Source organism: Conger conger, chromosome 18 (genome assembly GCF_963514075.1).
Source record: "Conger conger chromosome 18, fConCon1.1, whole genome shotgun sequence".
In the NCBI taxonomy this organism is placed as follows: domain Eukaryota; kingdom Metazoa; phylum Chordata; class Actinopteri; order Anguilliformes; family Congridae; genus Conger; species Conger conger.
The window spans coordinates 30,713,989-30,738,778 of record NC_083777.1 but is presented as its reverse complement, the minus strand read 5'-3'; the positions used below and the strand labels follow the sequence as shown (position 1 = coordinate 30,738,778).

At 52.8% G+C, this 24,790-nt stretch overlaps 2 protein-coding genes across 6 annotated transcripts in view; one reads left to right on the top strand and one right to left on the bottom strand.

Annotated features, from left to right (window-relative positions):
* The window catches only part of LOC133118027 (histone acetyltransferase KAT6B-like), a 44,235-nt gene extending 24,257 nt beyond the window's left edge, over positions 1–19,978 (top strand). For both annotated transcript variants that reach the window (XM_061227631.1, XM_061227632.1), the window contains 11 exons: positions 1,654–2,510; positions 5,167–5,279; positions 5,827–5,939; positions 7,743–7,884; positions 8,359–8,520; positions 8,933–9,026; positions 9,641–9,872; positions 10,590–10,749; positions 12,250–12,465; positions 15,111–15,372; positions 15,765–19,978. In XM_061227631.1, the coding sequence (XP_061083615.1) occupies positions 1,654–2,510; positions 5,167–5,279; positions 5,827–5,939; positions 7,743–7,884; positions 8,359–8,520; positions 8,933–9,026; positions 9,641–9,872; positions 10,590–10,749; positions 12,250–12,465; positions 15,111–15,372; positions 15,765–19,057 (5,644 nt within the window). In that variant the 3' untranslated portion in view covers positions 19,058–19,978. The remainder of the gene's footprint in view (positions 1–1,653; positions 2,511–5,166; positions 5,280–5,826; positions 5,940–7,742; positions 7,885–8,358; positions 8,521–8,932; positions 9,027–9,640; positions 9,873–10,589; positions 10,750–12,249; positions 12,466–15,110; positions 15,373–15,764) is intronic.
* On the bottom strand, positions 19,297–24,652 carry LOC133118028 (dual specificity phosphatase 29-like). 4 transcript variants are annotated; one of them, XM_061227633.1, is made up of 4 exons: positions 24,541–24,652; positions 23,415–23,639; positions 22,840–23,063; positions 19,297–22,386 (listed from the first exon to the last, which is right to left on the bottom strand). In XM_061227633.1, exons 2-4 carry the CDS (start codon positions 23,594–23,596, stop codon positions 21,872–21,874), a joined length of 921 nt encoding a protein of 306 aa, XP_061083617.1. In that variant the 5' UTR covers positions 23,597–23,639; positions 24,541–24,652; the 3' UTR covers positions 19,297–21,871. The 4 variants fall into 4 exon arrangements, with proteins under 4 accessions (XP_061083617.1, XP_061083619.1, XP_061083621.1 ...); XM_061227635.1 differs by having other exon boundaries at positions 23,415–23,723; positions 24,541–24,588; XM_061227637.1 differs by having other exon boundaries at positions 23,415–23,701; positions 24,541–24,588.
* Positions 24,653–24,790: the final 138 nt, after the last annotated feature.

The following is a 24,790-nucleotide window of genomic DNA, read 5'->3' as shown; positions in this document are numbered from 1 at the left end:
ATTACATTACACTACATTACACTACACTACACTACACTACACTACCTTACTACATTAATGGTCTTTGGCAGACGCTCTCATCCAGTGTGACGTACCATTGATTAGACTAAGCAGGAGATAATCCTCCCCTGGAGCAATGCAGGGTTAAGGGCCTTGCTCAAGGGCCCAACGGCTGTGCGGATCTTATTGTGGCTACACTGGGATTAGAACCACTGACCTTGCGGGTCCCAGTCATGCACCAGCACACGCCTGGAGCGCGTTTGATGCGGATTCATCGGGAGGATGTTTTGGCGTAGCAGCGCGGTTTTCAGGGCCCGCTTTGTGGAATTCATTTTGGCCGCTTATCGACAGGCGAGGCGGTTTTTACCTCGAGGTCTAATTAAAAGGGATCTTTAATACGGCGGGTTTCAGAGGGGTGAGATGTGCCTGCGGTGGGGCGCCTGTCTGCAGCCGCGGGCATCCCCCCCCCTCACGCTGTGGAGAGCCTGGTCCAGCTCCAATACGGGACTCACTGCTCTCTGGTCCTCTCAGTGACCGCGGCTCACGGGCTGCTCCTGGGGCTGTGGATCTGTGCAGGTTTTTTATTCTCCCTCTCTCTCCCCCTCTCCCCCTCTCCCTCTCTCTCCCCCTCTCCCCCTCTCCCTCTCTCTCCCTCTCTCTCCCCCTCTCCCCCTCTCCCTCTCTCTCCCTCTCTCTCCCTCTCTCTCCCTCTCTCCCTCACCCTCTCCCTCTCTCCCTCTCTCTCTCTCCCCCTCTCCCCCTCTCCCTCTCTCTCCCCCTCTCCCCCTCTCCCTCTCTCTCCCTCTCTCTCCCTCTCTCTCCCTCTCTCTCCCTCTCTCTCCCTCCCTCTCCCTCTCTCTCAGCGTTAGAATGTTCAGTTGGGAACGTTCTGATTGCACATTAACGGGCTGAAGGGGCTCCGCTCTCCTTCAGTAGAGGTCTTTTTGAGCGGTTCCTTTATGAACCTGCCGAACCGAACCTGCAGAACCCGGGTTCCTGCCGTGAGCGTGTCTGCCTCTTCTCCAGTGAGACGCAGGCCATGCAGACAGGGGGTCGACATGAAGCACAGGTTTTAAAACGCGGTCCCGGGTGTGCTGGTGTTCGTTCCCCCCCCGTAATTACCACCCCTGCCTGCTAATGGGCTGTTAATTGTTCTTAATTGGACACTTAATGTCGACTGAAGGATCACTGCATCCTCTTTAGGCCGCGCCGTGTCAGGAAGAGCCCCGCTTGCCGTGAAGAATAAAGACTCACGTCACCGGGCTTTTAATCAGTCAGCCCTAATGCTTCAATTTCCTCTAATGCTCTGGGTGACAAACGCTTTCTCACGAGGTTACCGAGGCTCTCCCTTCCGTCTGATTCCGTTCCACTCTGACGGGTGAGATGGCTGGGGTCGCGAGTGCTGGAAGTCTGGCCCCCTGTTCTGTGAAACTACACAGTGTGAGGAGTGACTTCAGTGAGGAGGCTGAATTATGTACACAGCAGGCCCCCAGGACTGAGTTTAACATCCCCTAACGGGAAGGAGAGGCTTTTGGCTGGAGCTGTTTGTATCAGATTAGGCACTCCCTGTGGTGTGTAAATGTTGAATAAATAGCTGTAATAAATAACTGTAATGGTTTTTTTTTTGGTTTTTTTTTTGTTGTCTCTCTGTAGGTGTCCTGCCAGCAATGAGGGGTCGGTTGTAGCAGCGGCTGGAAGGCAGAAGATTCTAGCGTGTTCCGCACCTTCCGATAGCCAATCAGCATCTGCGGATGACCTGAGGAGCCGGCCCCGCCCCCGCTGGGCGGGCGGCGCCCCCAGACGGCCCCCCGGCCCCCGAAAGTGCCCCTCCTCCCCGGCTCCTGCTTTCAACAAGAAAACCAAAGGTCTGATCGACGGGCTGTCCAAGTTCTTCACGCCGTCGCCGGTGGGTCGAAGGTCGAGGGGCGAGGCCGAAGGGGACGACGTCCCGGCACGCTATTGGCCGAAGAGCCGCGGCCTCCTGAAACGAGCGGGGTGCTTCAAAATGGCCGCCGAATCCGCCCAAACTCTCGGCCCCGTTCCCCCTCCTACCCCCGCGCTCCACGGCCCCGCCCCCACGCCCCCCTCCCCCCCGTTCGGCGCCTCCAGCCAATCGGGTGAGCCGTGCTTCGGCGGTTTCCCCGGTAACAGCCAGCTGAAGGGCCTGTTCGACGGCCTGTCCCACATCTTCGTCACGCAGACGCAGTCCCGCAGGAAGGGGCTGCCCAGCTACGCCCCGCCCAAACGGGGCCGCCGCCCGGCCGACCTGTCCCTGGCCCCCAAGCCCCGGCCCCCGCACCGCGAGGGCTGGCCCCTGGCCGGGCCGGGCCCCTGTGCGTGGCCCCTGGCGCGGGGCCGGCCCTTCAGCGGCACCGCGAGGTTCAAGCGCACGCCGCTGCTGCGGAAGCTGAGGGCCCTCGGCCGGCTGAAGCACCGCGCGCCCCCCCAGAGGGGCCCCCCCGGCCCCGCCTCGGGCCCCGCCGCCAGGGTCAAACCAGAGCAGGACCACGGTAAGCCCACCCGGGCTCCTGTGTGCGGGCCTTCGCTGCTCCTGCGAGTGTGTGTTTATTCCTTCTTTTTTTTTTTTTTTTGGGTTCTGGTAATGAACATCTGGATTATTTTCTGAGCAGATGTGCGGTTGTTTAATTTTTTCTGATTAGTGTTTGATTTGATCCCGTCTCGCATGCTAATGCCACAGAGGGGGGAGGGGCTGAGTGTTTTCTGCTCCTGCTCTGCCACCCCCCCCCCCCCACAGCGTTCCCACTGAGAATACCCTCTAACAGTGACTCACCCAACCCACAAGCACCCCCATTACACGCACACGCATGCACGCACGCACACACACACACACACACTCCTACACGCGCACACTCTCTCATACACACACACACTCTCTCATACACACACACATACACACTCACACACACACACACACACACACACACACACTCTCTCTCACACACACACACACACACACACACACACACTCTCTCTCACACACACACACACACACACACACACACACACTCTCTCTCTCACACACACACACACACACACACACACACACTCTCTCTCTCACACACACACACACTCTCTCTCACACACACACACACACACACACACACACTCTCTCTCACACACACACACACACACACACACACACACACACACACACACTCTCTCACACACACACACACACACTCTCTCACACACACACACACACTCTCTCACACACACACACACACACACACACACTCTCTCTCACACACACACACTCTCTCTCTCACACACACACACACACACTCTCTCTCTCTCTCTCTCTCTCTCTCACACACACACACACATTCCACGCACGCATGCACGCTCCCCTGCCGACCTCGGTTTGGAGTCAAATACTTTTCTGCGCTCGACTGAACTTGCCTGGTGCAATTGAGCCAGCCCAGAGGACCAGAAGGCACTTTTTCAGAGTATTTCAGTTCAGAGGTTCCAATACACCGGTCAAGCACAGTCAAGCATAGACAAGTATTTGAATCCAGAACAGTTCGGTAGTTGACCCAGGTCTGATGGCGTGTCCTGCCCATTCCACACTCTGTTTCTGCTTTCTAGCCTTGGCTCGCTGGCCGTGCCAGATCTCCGCTGCCGCCCGCCAAGCCTGCTTCATTGATTTTGCACCCAACTCTAATGAATCACTTTTGAATGTTTTTTTTGTTTTTTTTTTTCCCCTCCTCCTCAAAGCTTTCCTCTTTAATCCACTTTCAGTTTCAAAAGGGTGTTTCTGACAGCTGACAAGTGTGGATTTATGGGTTGAGTGACTCTCTGGGTTTGGAAGCAGAGTTATGATTAATTGCCACGTGTGAAGACGGGCCGTTTGTCTCTCCAGGCCAGTGGGGTTATTTATGCTCAGTCTTAATGAGGAGATGTGATGTCGGGTACCTTTCATGTTCCTAAAAAATATGGATGGGAATATCGATGCTGATATTGACGTAACTCTGATCCAGCTGGTGGTTTGGGGTTTTTAGTGTCTCACAGTGTTAGGTTGAAACGAAAGGACCATGAATATTAAAGGACTTGTGCGCCCTGATATCCCATAATGCACAGCACTGATCGGGTCTGCTCATAGGAGCGGTCTGGTTGTGGTCAGCATTCAAATATTTCGCTTTACTGAGCTTGTCTGGTGTACTGGAACCTTTGGGACGCCCTCAAAAGGTTCAGACCTTGACTCCTCGTCCTCTCGGTTGGCTCAGTTGCACCGGGCAAATTCAGAGGTGCGGAGAAAAGTATTTGAATCCAAAACGATGACCCAGGTCTGGTCACGAGCCTCCCGTTTCAGTTTGCGCTTTAATGACAAGACACTGGTCAGAACGAGCGGTGAAAACGTTCCTGTTACACGGTGACTGACTCGGTCGTTTAGCTAACGACTTGCACAGTAATCTGACTCTTAATTAGCTTTTTGTTTACTCCTGCCTGAGAATTATGCCTTCTTGAGTTTAAGCTCTGCGTTTCTGCTGCTTCGGGATGTCAGATGTCTACTCTCCTCTGAATTGAGTGGGAAATCAAAAGGGGGCCGTTTCGCTTTTGGTTAACGGAAGTAACAGTGAGGTTCAAGTAGAACATATAGTTGTGTTACGGACACATTACTGTTCATACGCTGGGAATGGGGAGAGTGCTCATGCATTATTGAGTGATGAATCAATATTCCTCGTGGCTGGTTTGTTCGAGGCATTCCCTCGTTCGTGTAGCGATGTGCTTTTGATGAGAGATAATACCGTCTCATCCCGATGGTTCTCCATTCATTCCACCGCAAGGATACGGCCCCTTTGGCTCCAGTTCTCTCTCACACACGCGGCTCATTCAGTCACTGAGGGATCGCTTTTAAACGCTCTCTGTGTACTTTATTCTCACATATATATTCTCAGCGGAGTCGGTCGGGGATGTTTACGGTTTCGCATGGCGGTCGGCATCCGGGAGTCCTGCTGGAATTTACACCTCAGCTCGTATTTAATTTTTAAATATTGTTTTTTTTATTTGTTGACCGCATTCGCAGGGTTTTATGCGCTTGGTGTCAGAGAGCGATTGTCTCTGCGAGTCGTCTTTTATGTCCACTGTTTGCTCAGCCGGTCGCGCTGCCGCACTGCATTGTGGGATGTCTTTGTGTGAACGGTGCAGGGGACGAGGCCGAGCCGAAGCCGGAGAGCGGGGCGCTGAGGAGCGTCGCGCAGGACGGAGTGACGCCTGAAGATGTGGAGATGTTCAGGCAAACTCAGCAGCTGTGCACGCAGGTGAGCCCTCTGGCACAAAATGGCCGCCGTTGCGTCGCCCAGGTGGGTGCTGCACATTGGTGGTGGTTGAGACGAGTCCCCCCCGCCCCCCAACACTGTAAGCGCTTTCAGTATGAGGAAAGTGCTTTATAAATATTGTTGTAATTGTTTTTATTTTAGAGTCTGACTTAACTCGTATATCCTCAGATCAGTCTTAGACCTGACTTTAATTTATTTACATCCTTAGATTAGTCTTGGGCCTGACTTCACTAGTCTACACGCATCCTTAGATCCGTCTAAGGTCTGACTTTACTCTACATGCATCCTTCGATAAGTCAAGGTCTGACTTCACTAGCCTACCCACACCCTCAGATCAGTCTAAACCAGCATTCTTGGGAGCTCATCACTGACTGAAATAGCTCTCGTGTATACTGTGTAAACGCTCATCTTACAGTATTGGCGTTTTTTTAATTGTGCCGGTTTCCACCATAAACCCTTTTGCCTGCCCGTGTCTGCGTCAGTATATCCTGACTCTGCTGTGTGTTGTTGTTGTTGTTTATGTCTGTAGAAGATGGGCTGTGTGAGCGGTGGAGATTCCGGGCGGCGTCCGGCGGTGATCGAGATGGGGAAGCACGAGATCCAGACGTGGTACTCCTCCCCTTACCCCCCGGAGTACTCACGGTGAGCACCGCGCCCGCACCGCGTTTCGGTCACGTGGCGTTAACGCTGAGCGCGTTTCGGTCACGTGGCGTTAACGTTGAGCGCGTTTCGGTCACGTGGCGTTAACGTTGAGCACGTTTCGTTCACGTGGAGTAAACGTTGAGCGCGTTTCAGTCACGTGGCGTTAACGCTGAGCGCGTTTCAGTCACGTGGCGTTAACGTTGAGCGCGTTTCGTTCACGTGGAGTAAACGTTGAGCGCGTTTCGGTCACGTGGCGTTAACGCTGAGCGCGTTTCAGTCACGTGGCGTTAACGTTGAGCGCGTTTCGGTCACGTGGCGTTAACGTTGAGCGCGTTTTGTTCACGTGGAGTAAACGTTGAGCGCGTTTCGGTCACGTGGCGTTAACGTTGACCGCGTTTCGGTCACGTGGCGTTAACGTTGACCGCGTTTCGGTCAAGTGGCGTTAACGTTGAGCGCGTTTCGGTCAAGTGGCGTTAACGCTGAGCGCGTTTCAGTCACGTGGCGTTAACGTTGAGCGCGTTTCGGTCACGTGGCGTTAACGTTGACCGCGTTTCAGTCACGTGGCGTTAACGTTGAGCGCGTTTCAGTCACGTGGCGTTAACGTTGAGCGCGTTTCAGTCACGTGGCGTTAACGTTGAGCGCGTTTCGGTCAAGTGGCGTTAACGTTGAGCGCGTTTCGGTCACGTGGCGTTAACGTTGAGCGCGTTTCAGTCATGCGGCGTTAACGTTGAGCGCGTTTCAGTCATGTGGCATTAACGTTGAGCGCGTTTTGGTCACGTGGAGTTAACGTTGACCGCGTTTCGGTCACGTGGAGTTAACGTTGAGCGCGTTTCGGTTACGTGGCGTTAACGTTGACCGCGTTTCGGTCACGTGGCGTTAACGTTGACCGCGTTTCGGTCACGTGGCGTTAACGTTGAGCGCGTTTCAGTCATGTGGCGTTAACGTTGAGCGCATTTCAGTCATGTGGCGTTAACGTTGAGCGCGTTTCGGTCACGTGGAGTTAACGTTGACCGCGTTTCGGTCACGTGGAGTAAACGTTGAGCGCGTTTCGGTCACGTGGAGTAAACGTTGACCGCGTTTCGGTCACGTGGCGTTAACGTTGACCGCGTTTCGGTCACGTGGCGTTAACGTTGACCGCGTTTCGGTCACGTGGCGTTAACGCTGAGCGCGTTTCGGTCACGTGGCGTTAACGTGAGCGCGTTTCGGTCACGTGACGTTAACGTTGAGCGCGTTTCGGTCACGTGGCGTTAACGTTGAGCGCGTTTCAGTCATGTGGCGTTAACGTTGAGCGCGTTTCAGTGAGGAGTCGCTGCTCCTGGTTGTTCCCGCCGATGGAGGCGCAACGTTTCATGTGCCAGAGCGGCTGCAAACTGACTGGGCTGTGCAGGAGACAGGCCTGGGTGAAGTAGAGGATTGTTTTGAATTCAAATTCTTTCCTGTGTTTGTTTTGATTCATTTCAAGCCCCGTTGTGGCCATGATAAGATCTGCACAGCTGTTGGGCACTTGAGCAAGGCCCTTCTGGGGGGGCCTGTCCCCTGCTTAGTCAAATCAACTGTAAGTCGAAAAGTGTCAGCTTTTTATCTATTTATCTTGCCCGGTGCAGTTGAGCCAACCAAGAGCACCAGAAGGCGGGTTTTGCCCTTTTTGAGACTGTATCATAGGCTCCAATACTCCAGACAAGCTCTATGAGGGGAAAGTAAAGTATTTGAATTCAAAGCCATTACATAACTGACCCCGGTCTGGCCTGAGATCAGTTAGAAACGCTGAGCTAACACCTCGCCAACACCTCGCCGTCCCTCCAGATTGGAAAGGCTCTTCCTGTGCGAGTTCTGCCTGAAGTACATCAGGAGCCGGAACATTCTGCACAGTCACTCCAAGAAGTGTGGCTGGTTTCACCCCCCGGCCAATGAGATCTACCGCAAGGACGACCTCTCCGTGTTTGAGGTCAGTTCGGCTCGCGTGCGGCCAACTGCCGTTTCCCCGCTCGATTCCTCCCGTCTGACCTCTGACCTTTGACCTGTGCTTTTATCTTTGATTTTGTCTTTGATTTGGCACAAAACCCTGCTTATACAAGTACCTGCTCAACACAGGAAAATATATGAGCAATTAACACCCAAACACTTGTAAATGTTGATGAATTAATGCCCAAACGCAGTAATGTTTATACATTTTAAACAACCACACAAACGTTAATGTTATCTTATTAATACACAAACAAACTGAAATGTTCATACCTTTTTTTAATAGCCAAACATGCAGAAATGTTGATAACACACATGAAGACATGTTGATAAATTGACGGATGAACAAAAATAAAATGTTGAGAAGAACAAAAGAGAAATGTTAATAACTTAACACACAGAAGGGATTCTAGCATGAAACACGTAACGTTGGTAAGCTTGTCCTCATGCCGTTCAGGTGGACGGGAACGCCAGTAAAGTATTCTGCCAGAACCTGTGCCTGTTGGCGAAGCTCTTCCTGGACCACAAGACCCTGCACTACGACGTGGACCCCTTCCTCTTCTACATCCTGACCAGAAACGACGACCAGGGCTGCCACCTCGTGGGGTACTTCTCCAAGGTGCAGGCTGTTCCCCCCCCCCCGCTCTCGTCACTGATCGATTGTTTTGATTGATTGATTGATTGATTGATTGATTTATTGATTTATTGATTAATTGATTGATTGATCGGAACCGTACTGTCCTCTCGGGTCCTCTTCACACTTCTTCCTGTGTTCAATCTGCACTTCATTGTACGTCGCTCTGGATAAGAGCATCTGCTAAATGCCTTGTAATGTAATGTAATGATCGATAGGGATTATAATAACGTTAATCTAAGAGGTGACACTTGGTTAGTAACTACAAAAAAAAAACCGAATAGCATCACCATTGAGTGTGTGCGTGACTGAGAGGCACCTTGCCGCGGAGAGCAGTAGGGGGCGCTGTGGACATGCATCCTCAGTGCGTTTGACACACTGTCTCCCCCCCCCTCAGGAGAAACTTTGCCAGCAGAAGTACAACGTCTCCTGCATCATGGTCATGCCGCAGTACCAAAGGCAGGGGTACGGCCGGTTTCTCATCGACTTCAGTAAGTACCTCTGAGGGCATGTGCATTTTCAAACCGTTACTAATTACAAACAGAAGGTGCCGCATGTCAGAAACTGCACAACGAAAGCACCTGAAGCTGTTGGCACGAATACGCTTGGGTTTGCAGCCTGAGATTTAAGCAAGGCCTGGTTTATCCTCAGTGTACAGGCCTGAGACACACATCGGTTGATTTATTATGTGTGTGTGTGTGTGTGTGTGTGTGTGTGTGTGTGTGTGTGTGTGTGTGTGTGATATATTATGTGTGTGGTGTGTGATGTGTGTGGGTTTTAATGAGTGTGGTTAGTGATGTGTATGTAGTTTATAGTGTGTGTGGGTTGTAATGTGTGTGTAGTTTTTAGTGTGTGTGAGTTGTAATGTGTGTGTGTGTGTGTGTGTGTAGTTTTTAGTGTGTCTGGTTTGTAATGTGTGTGTAGTTTTTAGTGTGTCTGGTTTGTAATGTGTGTGTAGTTTTTAGTGTGTCTGGTTTGTAATGTGTGTGTAGTTTTTAGTGTGTCTGGTTTGTAATGTGTGTGTAGTTTATTACGTGTGTGGTTTGTGATGTGTATGTAGTTTATTACGAGTGTGGTTTGTAATGTGTGTGTGTTTTGTGTCCAGGTTACCTGCTCTCCAGGCGGGAGGGCCAGGCGGGCTCCCCAGAGAAGCCCCTCTCGGGTTTGGGCCGGCTGTCGTACTGGGCCTACTGGAGGAGCGTGGTGCTGGAGTACCTGCACAGGTGTGCCAGGAAGAGCGTCAGCATCCAGGCCATCAGCCGGGCCACGGGAATGTGCCCCCACGACATCACCTCCACCCTGCTGCAGCTCGACATGGTGCACTCACAGGAGGGGAGGTCAGTACAGCACCCTAACCCTGACCCCTGACCCCTGACCGCTAACCCCTAACCCCTAAACCCTAAACCCTAAACCCTGCTGCAGCTCGACATGGTGCACTCACAGGAGGGGAGGTCAGTACAGCACACGACCCCTGACCCCTAACCCCTAACCACTAACTCCTAAACCCTGCTGCGGCTCGACATGGTCCACTCACAGGAGGGGAGGTCAGTACAGCACCCTAACCCTGACCCCTGACCCCTGACCGCTAACCCCTAACCGCTAACCCCTAACCCCTAACCCCTAACCCCTAACCCCTAAACCCTGCTGCAGCTCGACATGGTCCACTCACAGGAGGGGAGGTCAGTACAGCACACGACCCCTGACCCCTAACCCCTAACCGCTAACCCCTAAACCCTAAACCCTAAACCCTGCTGCAGCTCGATATGGTCCACACACAGGAGGGGAGGTCAGTACAGCACACGACCCCTGACCCCTGACCCCTAAACCCTGTCCCCTAACCCTGCTACAGCTCTACATGGAGCGGAGGTAAACTAGCTCTGATTGGCTGTTGTGTGCAGCAGTGTGTGAGCGGGCGCTGGTACGCTGGCTCTGATTGGCTGTTGTGTGCAGCAGTGTGTGAGCGGGCGCTGGTACGCTGGCTCTGATTGGCTGTTGTGTGCAGCAGTGTGTGAGCGGGCGCTGGTACGCTGGCTCTGATTGGCTGTTGTCCACAGGCTGGTGCTCGTTCGGAGGGACGGACTGATCCGGACGCACATGGAGAGGCTGAGGGAGAGGCCTCGTGCGCACGAGGTGGACCCCGCCCACCTGCGCTGGGCCCCGCCCACATCCCGCAAGGCCCCGCCCACCGGGGCAGAGCTCGGAGCAGACCCTGAGGTGAGTCCCTCTCTCTCTCTCTCTCTCTCTCTCTCACTCTCACACTCTCCATATCTGCCCTAACCTCTGCCCGGTTCCCCCACGGATTGAACCGCCAACCTTTCCGGGTCCCAGTCATGTCCCTTAAACCAGGAGGCTTCAGGCCGCCCCTCAGGTCCAGCCTGTGCTCACCCCGGCATGGCCAGGCGTGGTGAAGCTCTGGGTGATGGCTCTCTGTGGGGAGGGGGGGTTAGTACAGGAGGATGTTCCACAGACAGGGTGATGAGGCATGGCTGTTCCTCTGAGCGGTGATGGGATGTAAATGTTGAGTTCCTGTCACGGGTGTCTCCACTTGCTTCCCTCTGCTGCCGCGCGTAAACACAACGCCGTCGTGTGGAATTCAGCCGTTCGGATATGGGCGTTTTTTTTTTTTGGTGCAGATTATTATAATTTTTTGGAATAGCCTAAAATATCAGATTATGTGCTTTTGCGCTTTCGAACGATGTCAGCGCCAGCGCGTTCTCGGCCGGGGAAAGCACAGCGAGCAACGCCGAGCGCCCTCAGTCAACTCCCCGCTCAACTCTCCCCGCTCAACTCCCCCCGCTCAACTCCCCCCGCTCTCAACTCCCCCCGCTCAACTCCCCCCGCTCAACTCTCCCCGCTCTCAACTCCCCCCGCTCAACTCCCCCCGCTCAACTCCCCCCGCTCAACTCCCCCCGCTCAACTCCCCCCGCTCAACTCCCCGCTCTGCTGCAGGCTGCCCATGCGCCCTCAGTCAACTCCCCGCTCAACTCCCCGCTCAACTCCCCCCGCTCAACTCCCCCCGCTCAACTCCCCCCACTCAACTCCCCGCTCTGCTGCAGGCTGCCCATGCACCCCTGGAGTGTCATTTTACTCCAATACACGATGCCTTCAAAATGATATCATTAAAGAAGAAATGAGAACATATTTCTGTGAGATCAGCGGCTAAAAAAGGCTTAATCAGCCCAGAAGTCTAGCTGGCTGATTCTTAGATGAAGCTGATTTAGATCCTGCTGTGCTTTGATATTGTAGTGAATTTATGTGGGTGATGTGAATCAAAATGAAAAATGTAATTATCATAAGTTTGGTGAATGACTACCTGCTGCTGCACGCAAAGATTACTTTTAATTTTATTTTAGTGTGAAATGTGATGTTTTTGTTTCCGTATGTGTGTGTTTGAGGTTGTTACTGTAGGTGTGTGTGTCAGTGCTGCAGGTGTGTGTGTGTGTGTGTGTGAGTGAGTGTGTGTTTGTTTGTTACTGTAGGTGTGTGTGTGTGTGTGTGTGTGTGTGTGTGTTTGAGGTTGTTACTGTAGGTGTGTGTGTGTGTGTGAGAATGAGTGTGTGTGTGTGTGTGTGTGTGTGTGTGTGTTTGAGGTTGTTACTGTAGGTGTGTGTGTGTTCAGTTTCAGTCAGAGCGTGCTGATGAGGGGTATATGTAGTTTTTCTGTGTGATCTCACATGGGTAGATGGGTAATGTAGTTTCTCTGCATTTCCGCAGGCTTGGGGCTGGGAGATCCACTCCCCCCCTCCGGTCTCTGGGCGCCCCCCCCTGTCTGTGGGCCGCTGCGGGAGCTCGTACCGCCGCTCCCTGATTCGCTGTCCCGCGGTCTCCCACGGTTACGCTCACAGCAGCGAGGAGAGCAGCGCAGAGGAGGGCGGGGTCTGTGCTGGCTCCGCCCCCACGCCAACCAAGTCCCCGGGCATCAGGAGAAAGGTGAGACACACACACACACTCACACACATACACTCACACACACACACACACTCACACACACACACACACACTCACACACATACACTCACACACACACACACACTCACACACACACACACAAATACACTCACACACACACACACACACTCACACACACTCACACACTCACACACACACACACACACACACTCACACACACACACATATACACACACATATACACACACTCACACACACACATATACACACACTCACACATATACACACACACACACATATACACGCACATATACACACACTCACACACATTCTCTCACACACACACACACACACACACACACACACATATATATATATACACACACACACACGCTCCTGACACACGCACACACACACACACACACACACATGGCTGACACACACACACACACACACAGCTTACACACATGCTCATACACACATAATCTCACTCACACACACACACACACACACACACACACACACATGGCTGTGCTTCAGTCATTTGGCAGGAGCTGGGTGCCTGATGGTATCGCTGCTAGCATCCGTATACCCGTATATCAATATTAAGATTACTGCACTGTTCGTTGCCCATACGTTTCAGTGTTGGTCAGCAGTGTTTGTCATTCCACTGTGGTGTCATAACCAAACAGATTTCTGCTGTAATTTCCATGCTAGTCCTCATGTCTGTTCAGTGCCTTGCAGTTTACGTTGTTCATTAATTATTTTTATATTGGTGACCTTCTCTGCCCAGCTCCAAGCACGCTCTCTTTCACTCTTTTATGACCTGTGGCTGTTGTCTCATTAGCCAGTCTTGCAGAAGTACAGCGTTGTTGTGATTGTATTCATATGACTGTTTAAGGGGAAGTAGAGTCCTTGGATCAGTTGGTTACGCTGAGGTCAGAACAGGCAGGATTACAGAGTTAGCTGGATAACTGCACTGAGTAAAACCCACAAAGCAGGATTACTGAGTTAGCTGGATAACTGCACTGAGTAAAACCCACAAAGCAGGATTACTGAGTTAGCTGGATAACTGCACTGAGTAAAACCCACAAAGCAGGATTACTGAGTTAGCTGGATAACTGCGCTGAGTGAAACCCACAAAGCAGGATTTCTGAGTTAGCTGGATAACTGTGCTGTGTAAAACCCACAAAGCAGGATTACTGAGTTAGCTGGATAACTGCGCTGAGTGAAACCCACAAAGCAGGATTACTGAGTTAGCTGGATAACTGCACTGAGTAAACCCCACAAAGCAGGATTACTGAGTTAGCAGGATAACTGCACTGAGTAAAACCCACAAAGTACGATTACTGAGTTAGCAGGATAACTGCACTCATAGCAGAGTTTTTTTGGGGTTTTTTTTACTCAGTGCAGTTACCCACCTAACTCAGTGATCCTGCTTTGTAGAACACCCCCCTGTCCACAGCAGTCCCAACGCTTTTTCCATCCCGTTACTGAGAGACCAGAGTCTGGCTGTTTTCCCGGCTACACAACCGCCAAGGAGAAACGGGATAGCTCTGAATCTGTCCATGTTTAACCTCGATTTCTCATTCATCATCCCTTATTAGCCGCTGCCATCCTGTGGTCACAGACAGCATTACAGCAGCGTGTCCACCAAGGCTTTTTTTGCCTGAAGGTTTTAGTGATGCCTCGTGCCTTTTCTCCCTCGCGGCGGTGTGTGTATATATGTGTAGAGTAGTTTTGTGTGCAGTTGTGTTTTAATAGCACTCAGAAACGTGTGATCTCTGAAGCACATGGTGGCGGGTTTGGTTGACTGCAGTTCCAGAGATGTGTGTGGTTTGGTCTTGGACCGCTCATCTGTGGTGAGGCCGGACTCTGGGAGAACTCCTCAGGCAGTGTGTGGTTCATATTATGGGCTGTTTTTTCCGTTTAGTGGCACGTATAAAATGTGGCTTCACTGCCCTCTGTTTAAACTCGGCTTGGCATTGGAGCGGACCGCCCTGTCCAAAATCTACTTTTTAATCTTTGGGTCATTAAATTTCACTGGCAAAGACATTAATTGTTAGCCTGCTGGCCGCCTAGAGTAGTAATTCCAAACTACAGACTCTGGAAAATTTTCTTGGGGGAATGTTTTTAAAGATACATTGCTATGATACATTAGATGAGTTGTTTAGCTGACGCTATTATCCAAAGCAACTTAGTTGTTTGGACTAAGCAGGTGCCAATGCCCCCTGGAGAAATGTGGGGTTTAAGGGCCTTCCTCAAGGGCCAATCAGCTGTGTGGATCTTATTGTGGCTTATAGGGCGGCCTGTAGCGTAGTGGTTAAGGTAAATGACTGGGACACGCAAGGTCGGTGGTTCTAATCCCGGTGTAGCCACAATAAGATCCGCACAGCCGTTGAGGCCCTTGAGCAAGGCCCCCTAACCCTGCATTGCTCCTGGGGAGGATTGTCTCCTGCTTAGTCTAATCACCTGTACGTCGCTCTGGATAAGAGCGTCTGCCAAATGCCAATAATGTAATGTAATGTAATGTACACCGGGGAGTGAGTCGCCAACCTTCCAGGTCCCAGTCAAGTGTAGTCTTCTATAGCTAGTCGTCTATAGGACTTAATTTAGCCTTGGTTTAGGATGTAAGTTAATCTTAATATTTTCTCTGTCTTGTTCAGCGGTCGCCCGTTCTGAAGCGGAAGCGGGGTCGGAAACGGAAGAGGATCAACAGCAGCGTCACCACGGAGACCATCTCCGAGACCACGGAGGTGCTGGACGAGCCCTTCGAGAACTCCGACGACGAGATGCCGGCGTTCCCGCTGAAGGACGGTCACGGAACGTTCCGGCGGGCGGCCAAGCGCCGCAGGGCCGCCAGTAACCAAAACACTGACAATCACAAACACCTCGACTATCCAAATGACGCTGAACATGCAATCAAAGGTAATCTCATATATTCTTAAAAGTATTTAGCCATACGATCTAAGATCAGTGTCATATGTCTCATATATGTTTCTAATGTTAAGGGAAACTAACATTATTGAGAGAAGAATTTGGCCTTGGGCGGTAGGGGTGGGGCTTCATTTGTAACATTTAGGTTTTGCATTGGGAATACAAGCACGTATTTTGAATAGATACTCCTTATTAAGGAAGTGCCACCTGGCAAACCATACACCAAGTCTTGGATGTTTTTCAGAAAAGGTCTGTAATGTGATCTCTTATTTTCTGTCCTCGCTCTCCCTCTCTCCCTCTCTCCCTCTCTTCCTCTCTCTCTCTCTCTCTCTCTCTCTCTCTCTCTCTCCCTCGCCCCCTCTCTCTCTCCCTCTCTCTCTCAGGCTCCAGTGGGGGCCGGGGGAGGCCGGGCGGCCCCCACCCTCCCAAACGGAAGAAGGGCTGGCCGAAAGGCCTGAAGCGCGGCCCCCCCAAGTGGAGGCTGAAGGAGCGCAGGGCGGGGTTCAGGCTGAACCTGTACACCCCCCCGGAGACCCCCATGGAGCCCGACCGCCACAGCCTGTGCCAGGGGCCCCCGGAGGCCTGGGAACGGTCCCCCGCCGTCCCCGACGTGGCCCCCGAGCCAGGCAAGCCGTCCTCCCCGCTCCCGGACCCCAAACCGGACTCCCCGCTCGACCCGTTCGGCCAGGACGATGTGCTGGACGCCCCCGGAACGGATGAGGAGGAGGAGGAGGAGGAGGAGGATGACGACGGTGACGGTGACAATGATCATCTTCAGGATGAAGAGCGGAAAGCTGAAGAGAAGCAGGTGTGCAGCGTGCGAGCAGCCGAGCGAGAGGAAGAGGAGGAGGAAGAGGAGGAGGAGCCCACCCACAATGAGGACCATGACGCGGACGATGAAGATGACGGCCGTGCCCTGGCGCCCGAGGCCGATGCCGCGAACGCTCCGGAAACTTCCGAGGACCTGCCTCCCGAGCTTCCCCCTCCTCCCTCGCAGGACGCGGATGCCAGTGTCGTGGAGGGTAACCGGGACGACCAGGCCGCGCCCGATGGCGGTCAAGCCACGCCGTACTCCGCTCCGATTCCCTCCACTCCGACTCCCACCGGCTCCGAGTCTCCCCGGCACCCGGAGGACTCGGAGTCTGAGGAAGAGTGCGGTCGCGAGGAGGAGGAGGAGGAGGGACGCGCAGAGTCCCCGGCGAGGCAGGACCGGGTCGCGTGTGCGGAGGTCGACCCGGAGACGGCGCGGGCCGTTCAGTCGCTCACGGGCGAGGCGGAGCAGGAGGGCGCGTTCCCGGACTGCGCGGAGGCCTGCCGGGGCCTGGCGGGGTACCCCCGTCCCGAGCAGAGCCCCCCGGCCGGCCCCGCGGACGAGGGCCTCCCGTCCGAGCACAGCAGCCCCGTGTCGTCGGTGCAGTCCCACCCCGGCCAGTCGGTGCGCTCCGTCAGCAGCCTGGAGAGTGGCTACGCGCAGATCAGCCCCGCCCACAGCACCGTGTCCGCGCCCTCGCTGCAGAACCTGGAGGCCAGCCCCATGATGGACGTGCCGTCCGTCTCCGACCACTCGCAGCAGGTGGCGGACAGCGGCTTCAGCGACCTGGGCAGCATCGAGAGCACCACGGAGAACTACGAGAACCCCAGCAGCTACGACTCCACGCTGGGCGCCGGCTCCGCCCAGAACAGCTGCTCCTACGGCGGCCTGTCGCAGAGCAGCTGCGCCGTCACCCAGCAGCTGGCCGAACGCGCCGGCGTGGGCGGGGCCTACGGCATGAGCTCTCCGCAGGGCTGCGTGTCGGAGCGGCCGCCCAGCGGCCCCCAGACGCTCTCCCACTTCACCCTGCCCCCGGCGCCGCACGTTCAGCTGCCCGACATGGCCGAGGCGATCGCCCTGGGGCTGTACGATCGCTCGGGCAAGGGCGAATACGGCGCCGGCCATTACGCCCAACCCTCGGCTACCTTCAGCCTGGCCAAGCTGCAGCAGCTCACCAACGGCCTGATGGACCCCCACATCCTGCCTTTCGGCCACTCTGGCCCCCACCACATCGCCTCCTACCCCAACAGCGCCGCCCCTCTACCCCCACCACTGACGAACGCCGGCCTCCTGTCCCAGGGCCCGCCCTCTCGGCATGCCGCTCACCAAGCGCACGCCCCCACCATGACCCCGCCCCCGAATCTGACTCCTCCGCCCGCCATGCTGCAGCGCGGCGTGGTGATGCCCAACTCCAGCGTTCCGCCGTCCCCCCAGAGACTGCAGAGCCACGCCCCGGTACGCGCCAAGTCCGCCCCGCTGCCCCCGAACCATCACCTTCATCATCACCACCACCACCACCATCATCTCCAGCAGCAGCAGCAGCAGCAGCAGCAGCAGCAGGTCTACAGTCGAGCGCCGCATGCGGTTGCCATGCAAGCCCACGGGCGGACGCTCAACGTGCAGGGGGCCGAGAGGTCCCTGGTGATGCAGGCCCCCAGCAGGGCACTGACCATGCAAGCGTCCGAGAGGACCCTTGCGATGCAAGCGCCCAAAAGAACTCCCGCTTTTCAGGCACCTGACCGGACACTATCCTTGCAGGGACCCGAAAGGTCTCTATCCTTACAGGCACCCGAAAGGTCTTTGTCCTTACAGGCACCCGAAAGGTCTTTGTCCTTACAGGCACCCGAAAGGTCTCTATCGTTGCAGGGCCCAGAAAGGTCTCTATCGTTACAGGGCCCAGAAAGGACACTATCCTTACAGGCACCCGAAAGGACACTATCCTTGCAGGGCCCAGAAAGGTCTCTATCGTTGCAAGGGCCGGAAAGGACACTATCCTTGCAGGGCCCAGAAAGGTCTCTATCGTTGCAAGGACCGGAAAGGACTCTGGCCTTGCAGGGACCCGGTCAGACGATTACCTTGCAGACATCCGAGAGGGCACTTGCTATGCAGGCACGTACCAGGGCACTCGCGTTACAAGGACACGGCAGGACGCTTGCGATGCAAGGCCCCGATAGGACACTTGCCTTACAGTCTCCAGGCAGGACACTCGCTATGCAGGCGTCTAGCAGGACGCTCGCAATGCAATGCCGTGAAAGGACCCTGGCTTTGCAGTCGCCGGGGAGGACGCTGGCTATGCAGGCATCGAGCAGGACACTCGCGATGCAAGGCCCCGACAGGACCCTGACCTTACAGTCTCCGGACAGGACACTCGCTATGCAGGCATCTAGCAGGACGCTCGCGATGCAAGGCCCCGAGAGGACACTGGCCTTACAGTCGCCGGGGAGGACGCTGGCTATGCAGGCGTCTAGCAGGACGCTGGCGATGCAAGGCCCCGACAGGACCCTGACCCTGCAGACGCCGGGCCGGGCGATCGCCATGCCGCGCATGAACATGGGCGTCAACCTCATGCCGGCGCCGGCCTACAACGTCAACTCCCTGAACGTGGCGCCGCTCAACGCCATGAACGGCTACCGCGTGGCGCAGCCCATGATGAACGGCGGCTACCACGGCAACCACGCCGCCTACATGAACCAGCCGCCGCAGTACTCTATGCAGATGGGCATGATGGGCTCGCAGGCGTACTCCCAGCAGCCACTGCAGGCCCCGCCGCACGGCAACATGATGTACGCCCCCGCGGGTCGCCACGGCTACATGAACGGCAGCGTGCCCAAGCCGCCCTTAAACCCGTCCTTCATGAGACCCTGAGTCCGCAGTCTCCTCCTCCTCCTCCCTGTGCATTTTCTTCAAAAAGTGCGTGTTGTTTTTGAAATGCACTTTACCCCCCCTGGATTACATTTATTTTCTTTTATTTTTATTTTTATTTTCCTGAAAAACCAGCACTTGGTAAGGATGCAAAAAAAAAAAGAAAGAAAAAGAAAAAAAAAGAAAGAAAAATCTGAATTCTGAGCTTTTTATTTTATTTTTTATTTCCTATTGGTAGGAAAGCCTTACATCGTTAAAAATGAAAACGTATCGGATTAGCGATAATCTCCTTTCGACGAGTGCAGTACATGACACCAAACTGCCAATGGAGTCGGCTTCAGCAAGTGGAACCGCGCGCTGAAGCTAAATAATGTGCCTGCTACAAATGCATTATTGGATATTAGAGCCTTTTACATGTACCTGTACGGCAGTCATGGCATTTAGTTTTCTTCTATACTCATGCCTTTATATATTTAAATTATTGTACATTAATTTTTTTAATGTAAAGTGACACTTAGCATGCTGCGATGTCTTTGTTAGTGACAGTGCATCAGAAGAGTACTGTACAAGTGTTGTGCTTCATAGCAAAGCCATTTTTTAAATGTATCGCCTTCTTAGGTTTTCCCTGTAAAGGGGGAGAAAAATTAAACTATATTTTTGTTAATTCTAATGCTGTAAAAAAAAAAAAATACAATTGTAAACTTTGTCCCATTTCAGTTGTTAAGCTTCAAAGGTTTTATTGCTAAATGTGTATAATTCATGACTTTTTGTAACAAATTTCCTTAAACGAGGCAGCTTTCTGTTTTATAATGCAAACTGATTTCTGTCTAAATATTAAAGCATATCTCAATGTTTGTATGCGTACGATTCTAAAACATTTCAGAGATCTTGTGGCAGAAATAAAAAAAAATATATGAACATAAATCAGTATCTATTTATCTTTATAATACACTGGAGTTATTTTGTCCAAAACGGGATGCTAGGCTATGTGTGTAGTATGATCAGCAGATACCAGGCTGTGTGTAGTATGGTCAGGGGATGCTAGCTATGCTAGGCTATGTGGGTAGTATGATCAGGGGATGCTAGGTATGCTAGGATATGTGTGTAGTATGATCAGGGGATGCTAGCTATGCTAGGCTATGTGTGTAGTATGATCAGGGGATGCTAGGTATGCTAGGCTATGTGTGTAGTATGATCAGGGGATGCTAGGTATGCTAGGCTATGTGTGTAGTATGATCAGGGGATGCTAGGTATGCTAGGCTAAGTGTGTAGTATGATCAGGGGATGCTAGCTATGCTAGGCTAAGTGTGTAGTATGTTCATGCACTGACCATACTGCACCTGGACCAATTGTGGCTGGCAGCCCTGCAGGTGAAAACGTGTAAAAGTTTGTTTCATGTATAATGTATGTGAAATATATTTATAGATTTTCAATACATTTATGTAATGTATTTCTGAATAGTATTAGAAATATATGCAGTGTGAATGCATGTGAAAATGTATTGTGAAATGCATTCAAAATGGTTTCGGGCAGCCATTTTTTTTCTTTTATTTCTTTATTTTTTACATAATTGTAAACATTCCAGCTTCTTCACGCTATTCCCCTTGCCCTCCCGTTACAGAAGAATCTGCTGCTTGCGCGTCAAAGCAAGATGAGACACTGCCGTACAAGCATGATGCAGGTCAGACCTGCAACATGTTGTAGGGGAGTGCGGGGTCTGTTGTGACACGGGGTCCATTGTTACCCTGCTTTAATCACACTGCACACCCCCTCGGATTTCAACAGACCGGTTTCCTGTCAATTTCGTGCTCGGAAAACATCGCGTAACAATCGCCCCCCTGTCACAACGGACCTAGTGCGTTTTATGTGACAACTTGGCTGATATACCATCCTGTTCAATTTCCCCCCGGTCTGTGTTGCAAAGCCGCAAGAATGTTTCAAACCTCAGTACGCTGTCGTTCAGTCTTTATAAGCCTTTGTGCAGTTTGTTAAGAATGCATTTGGAGACGTCCCAACACAGAACCCATATACCAGTATATGCCAAATGAACTCGCAGAAACCCTGTGAAGTTGTTATTTCTTGGATTCTGTGTTCCTGCATTCCTCAGTGTTGGTCACCAACTGGCCAAAAAAAAAAGTTGTTTCATATTTCAGAAATTCTCGACTGTTGTTCCAGGTCATTTGATAGATTGCAGATGCGGAGCTCGCTGTAGACGTTTGGCTTTAGCGGCCATTTTGAGGCGGGGGAGAGCCATCACTCCCTCTTGAGCTGCTTTCACGTGACGAGAATCAAACGCTACATTCAGCGGCAAGTCAGGCGGTCGCTACGCATGGGAGGAGTGGAGCGCCGTCATTGGCTGAAACTTGTCCAACCAGGAAGCCATTGCTTCATTAAACTGTCACAAGCCGCAACAATATGTGATAGCAGTACGTTATAAAAGGCTAAATTATGAACTTGCTTTGATTTATCCTAAAACGTCAAGACACTGACCAGCCTAACGCAGTTACATCAAACGGCTCTGCCTGCGTTTGCTAGTAGCGTAGGTTACATCTGTCGACGTCATAATCACACAGTGCACAGCTGCGATGTGATTGGACAGGCTAGGAAAGGTCATCGTCAAACGAAGGTCAAAGTTTAAACGATTTGAACCCTGACGGCGCTCAACTTGGCTTTATTTTCAGATGTGCGCTAGTCGGGCTTCAACGCTCCCTCCGTAAGAATTGAAGGGCCTGACGCCGTGTGGAGCGTTTTGACGCTGATCGCGTGAAAAGCCCCTTTACGGTGACTCCTCGACTTCCCCCGCCATCTGTCCGCGCCTCACTGCTCCTCTCGCGCCGTCCCATCGCCGTCCTGGTGGTTTTGTGGTCCGTCCCCGTTCTGGTGGTTTTGTGCTCCGTCCCCGTTCTGGTGGTTTTGTGCTCCGTCCCCGTCCTGGTGGTTTTGTGCTCCGTCCCCGTCCTGGTGGTTTTGCGGTCCGTCCCCGTCCTGGTGGTTTTGTGCTCCATCCCCGTTCTGGTGGTTTTGCGGTCCGTCCCCGTTCCGGTGGTGCTGCGGTCCGTCCCCGTCCTGGTGGTTTTGTGCTCCATCCCCGTTCTGGTGGTTTTGTGCTCCGTCCCCGTTCCGGCGGTTCTGCGGTCCGTGCCTCTGCTGCTGCAGCTGGATGTCCAGCTGCCGGAGCTGCTTGAGGAAGCCGCGGTTGGGCAGGATGCAGCGGCGCTCCTTGACGTGCTGGATGGCCTGCACCACCGTCATGCCCCTGTGGATCATCAGGTAGGCCAGCAGCAGGGTGGCGGAGCGGCTCCTCCCCATCACGCAGTGAACCAGGAGCTTGTCTGAAAGCGGGAGACACCGGCCGCTTACATTCACGAACGGGATTAACGACGTGAGCTACCTAGGAATTCTTTGGTTTGAGTTGTGTTGGAATGAAGAGGCATAAATGAAAACTAGCGAAAAAGGTAAATTCGTAAAATATTACAAAGGATTTTTTTCCACTTGAGAGAGTAGTCACTGTGTAGGCTATAATGGATCATTACTGGGTCATTACTCTGGGGGCTTTCAAAACCAGGCTTGGGTAATGTCAGTTTGTAGGTAAGTGGTGAGCACAAGGTACACTTTAGTGGTAGAAAAATGGTGAGCATTGTTTGGGTGAATTGCCTCATTATTGTACATGTGCTATTCTGACATACGGTAATGGCGAAAAAGCAAATAAGTGCCACAGACGGCCGAAGAGAATGAAGATTTAAAATGTTAAACGGTGGCGAGGAGGTTGTGTGTTGACGACTCACTCTGAGGTTCACTGAGGGCTCGCTCCATGAACTGGGCGGCGGGGTAGAAGAAGGGGCTGAGGCTGAAGGTGGGGATGTCCTCCGCCACCACGCCGTAGTACTCCACGCTCATGTCGCTGTAGTACCGGGGCCCCGTGGCCACGTTGTTCCACTTCCCCTCCGCCGCGTTCAGGATGTGCGTCACGCCCATCTTCTCCAGGTTCTCGCGCTCCAGGGCGGTCTTCCTGTGGGAGAGAACGGCGGTCAACGGTTAAACGGGTCAGTTTCAGCTCTACGACAGACGGTTATCAGTGGTTTCAGGTCAAACCAGACATCTGCCTGATTATAATTGAATATTGAATTATTTATACGACTCAAATCCGGTAAAAAGATTTAATCCAAATCCAGCCCTGGTTTTCTTCTCTCCCCGGTAATTTAACGGAACAGTTAGTGCTTCTCATTGGCCTGACTGGCTTCACACACTGGTCTCCCAGGCGAAGTTCTCAGCCCTCCAGTTGAGGAGCAGGGCTTTATACTCTGTAATGCCTGCTGTGGGGAGTACTTTTAAGGTTTTAAGAGGGCTCCTCCAGACTCACTCGTCTCCGAGGAAGGTGTTGGGCCACACCTCGTTGACGTGCGTGTACGCCGCACCTGACCCTCTCCAGAACATCTTCTCCAGGTCGAAGGCTCCCGGCGTGGCGTAGTCACTGCTGGGGTCCGCCTTCACCGCCGCGTACGCGTTCAGCTTCCTGCCGCTCTTGGTGCCGCTGGACGTCATTCTTTCCGCTGCGGACTCTTCGAACAACTCCTGCGGAACTGCCCTGTACCGAACACAGTCAGGGATGTGGACGCTCCAGAACGTTCTTCCTGTTCCGAGACGGTCCTAACGGTGAACAGCGGGTCAACTCCGCAGACCCGGGTCAAATATGTCATTGTTTAGGATTCAAATACTTTGCTGTGCTCGATTGATCTTGCCTGGTGCTCTTGAGGCAACCAGTAGCGCTTTTGAGCAGATTTCAAAGGAGCCAATACACTAGGCAAGCTCAGCAAAGCGCAGAAAAGTATTTTCATCTGAAGCAATTTACATGCACAACCAACCTCTGAAGGAATAATGTACAAGCAGATTCGGAGTTAGTTTGTGTATTTTTTACATTACAGCATGAACACACAATTGCAAACAAGTATAAAGTTGGCTGATGAATCAAACATTTCTGTAAATATTTTTTGAGAAAAGATCCTTTATTCTGGACGAAAATTGTGAAACTATTACAAAAAACTATTTTAAAAACAAAAAAAAAAAATTAAAAAAACAATTCCAAGTCACCAAACTAGTCACCAAAACTATCCCTTAAAAGTATTGTAAAATGTGTGTTACAGTGCGGTGTATGCACCAAATCATGTTGAATAATATACCTTTATGAAATGGATTGTGCAGAAGCACGATAACACATGAATGGTACAAGTTGGCAGCACCAGACGCTGCGGTTTTGGAGAACTCCAGCTAGCTGTGTTTCTCACACAACGTGACCGCCAGTCGACCACATCACCCAATATTTCAGCTCCTCAAGACTGCGTCCATGTCCGTGAATCCACGGGTCTGTTTCCCCCCCCCGCCCTCCTCTTCCCCCTGGCCCTGTGTGAAGCACGTAATCCACCCTGTCCGTTGCTCTGCTGTTAGTCCTGTCGGTGGGAGCAGCAGAGGAGCAGCGAGGAGCAGCTTACCTCCGTGTAGCGGCCGGCGTCTGCACTCTGGCCGCGGGGCGGTGTGAGGGCTGTCGGTCGGGGGCACGGCCACAGTGAGGTAAGGGTATTTATAGGGCGTTGCTCTCTGGGCCTGCAATGCACGGCCGTGTCCACCGGGAGCGCCGGGCCCTGCTGACGGCCCGGCCGGGGCTATTCATAAACACAGGAAACCAGAGACCCTCTGCAGCTGGCATTCTGTTACCCCACCCCCCCCACCCCCCCGTCCCAG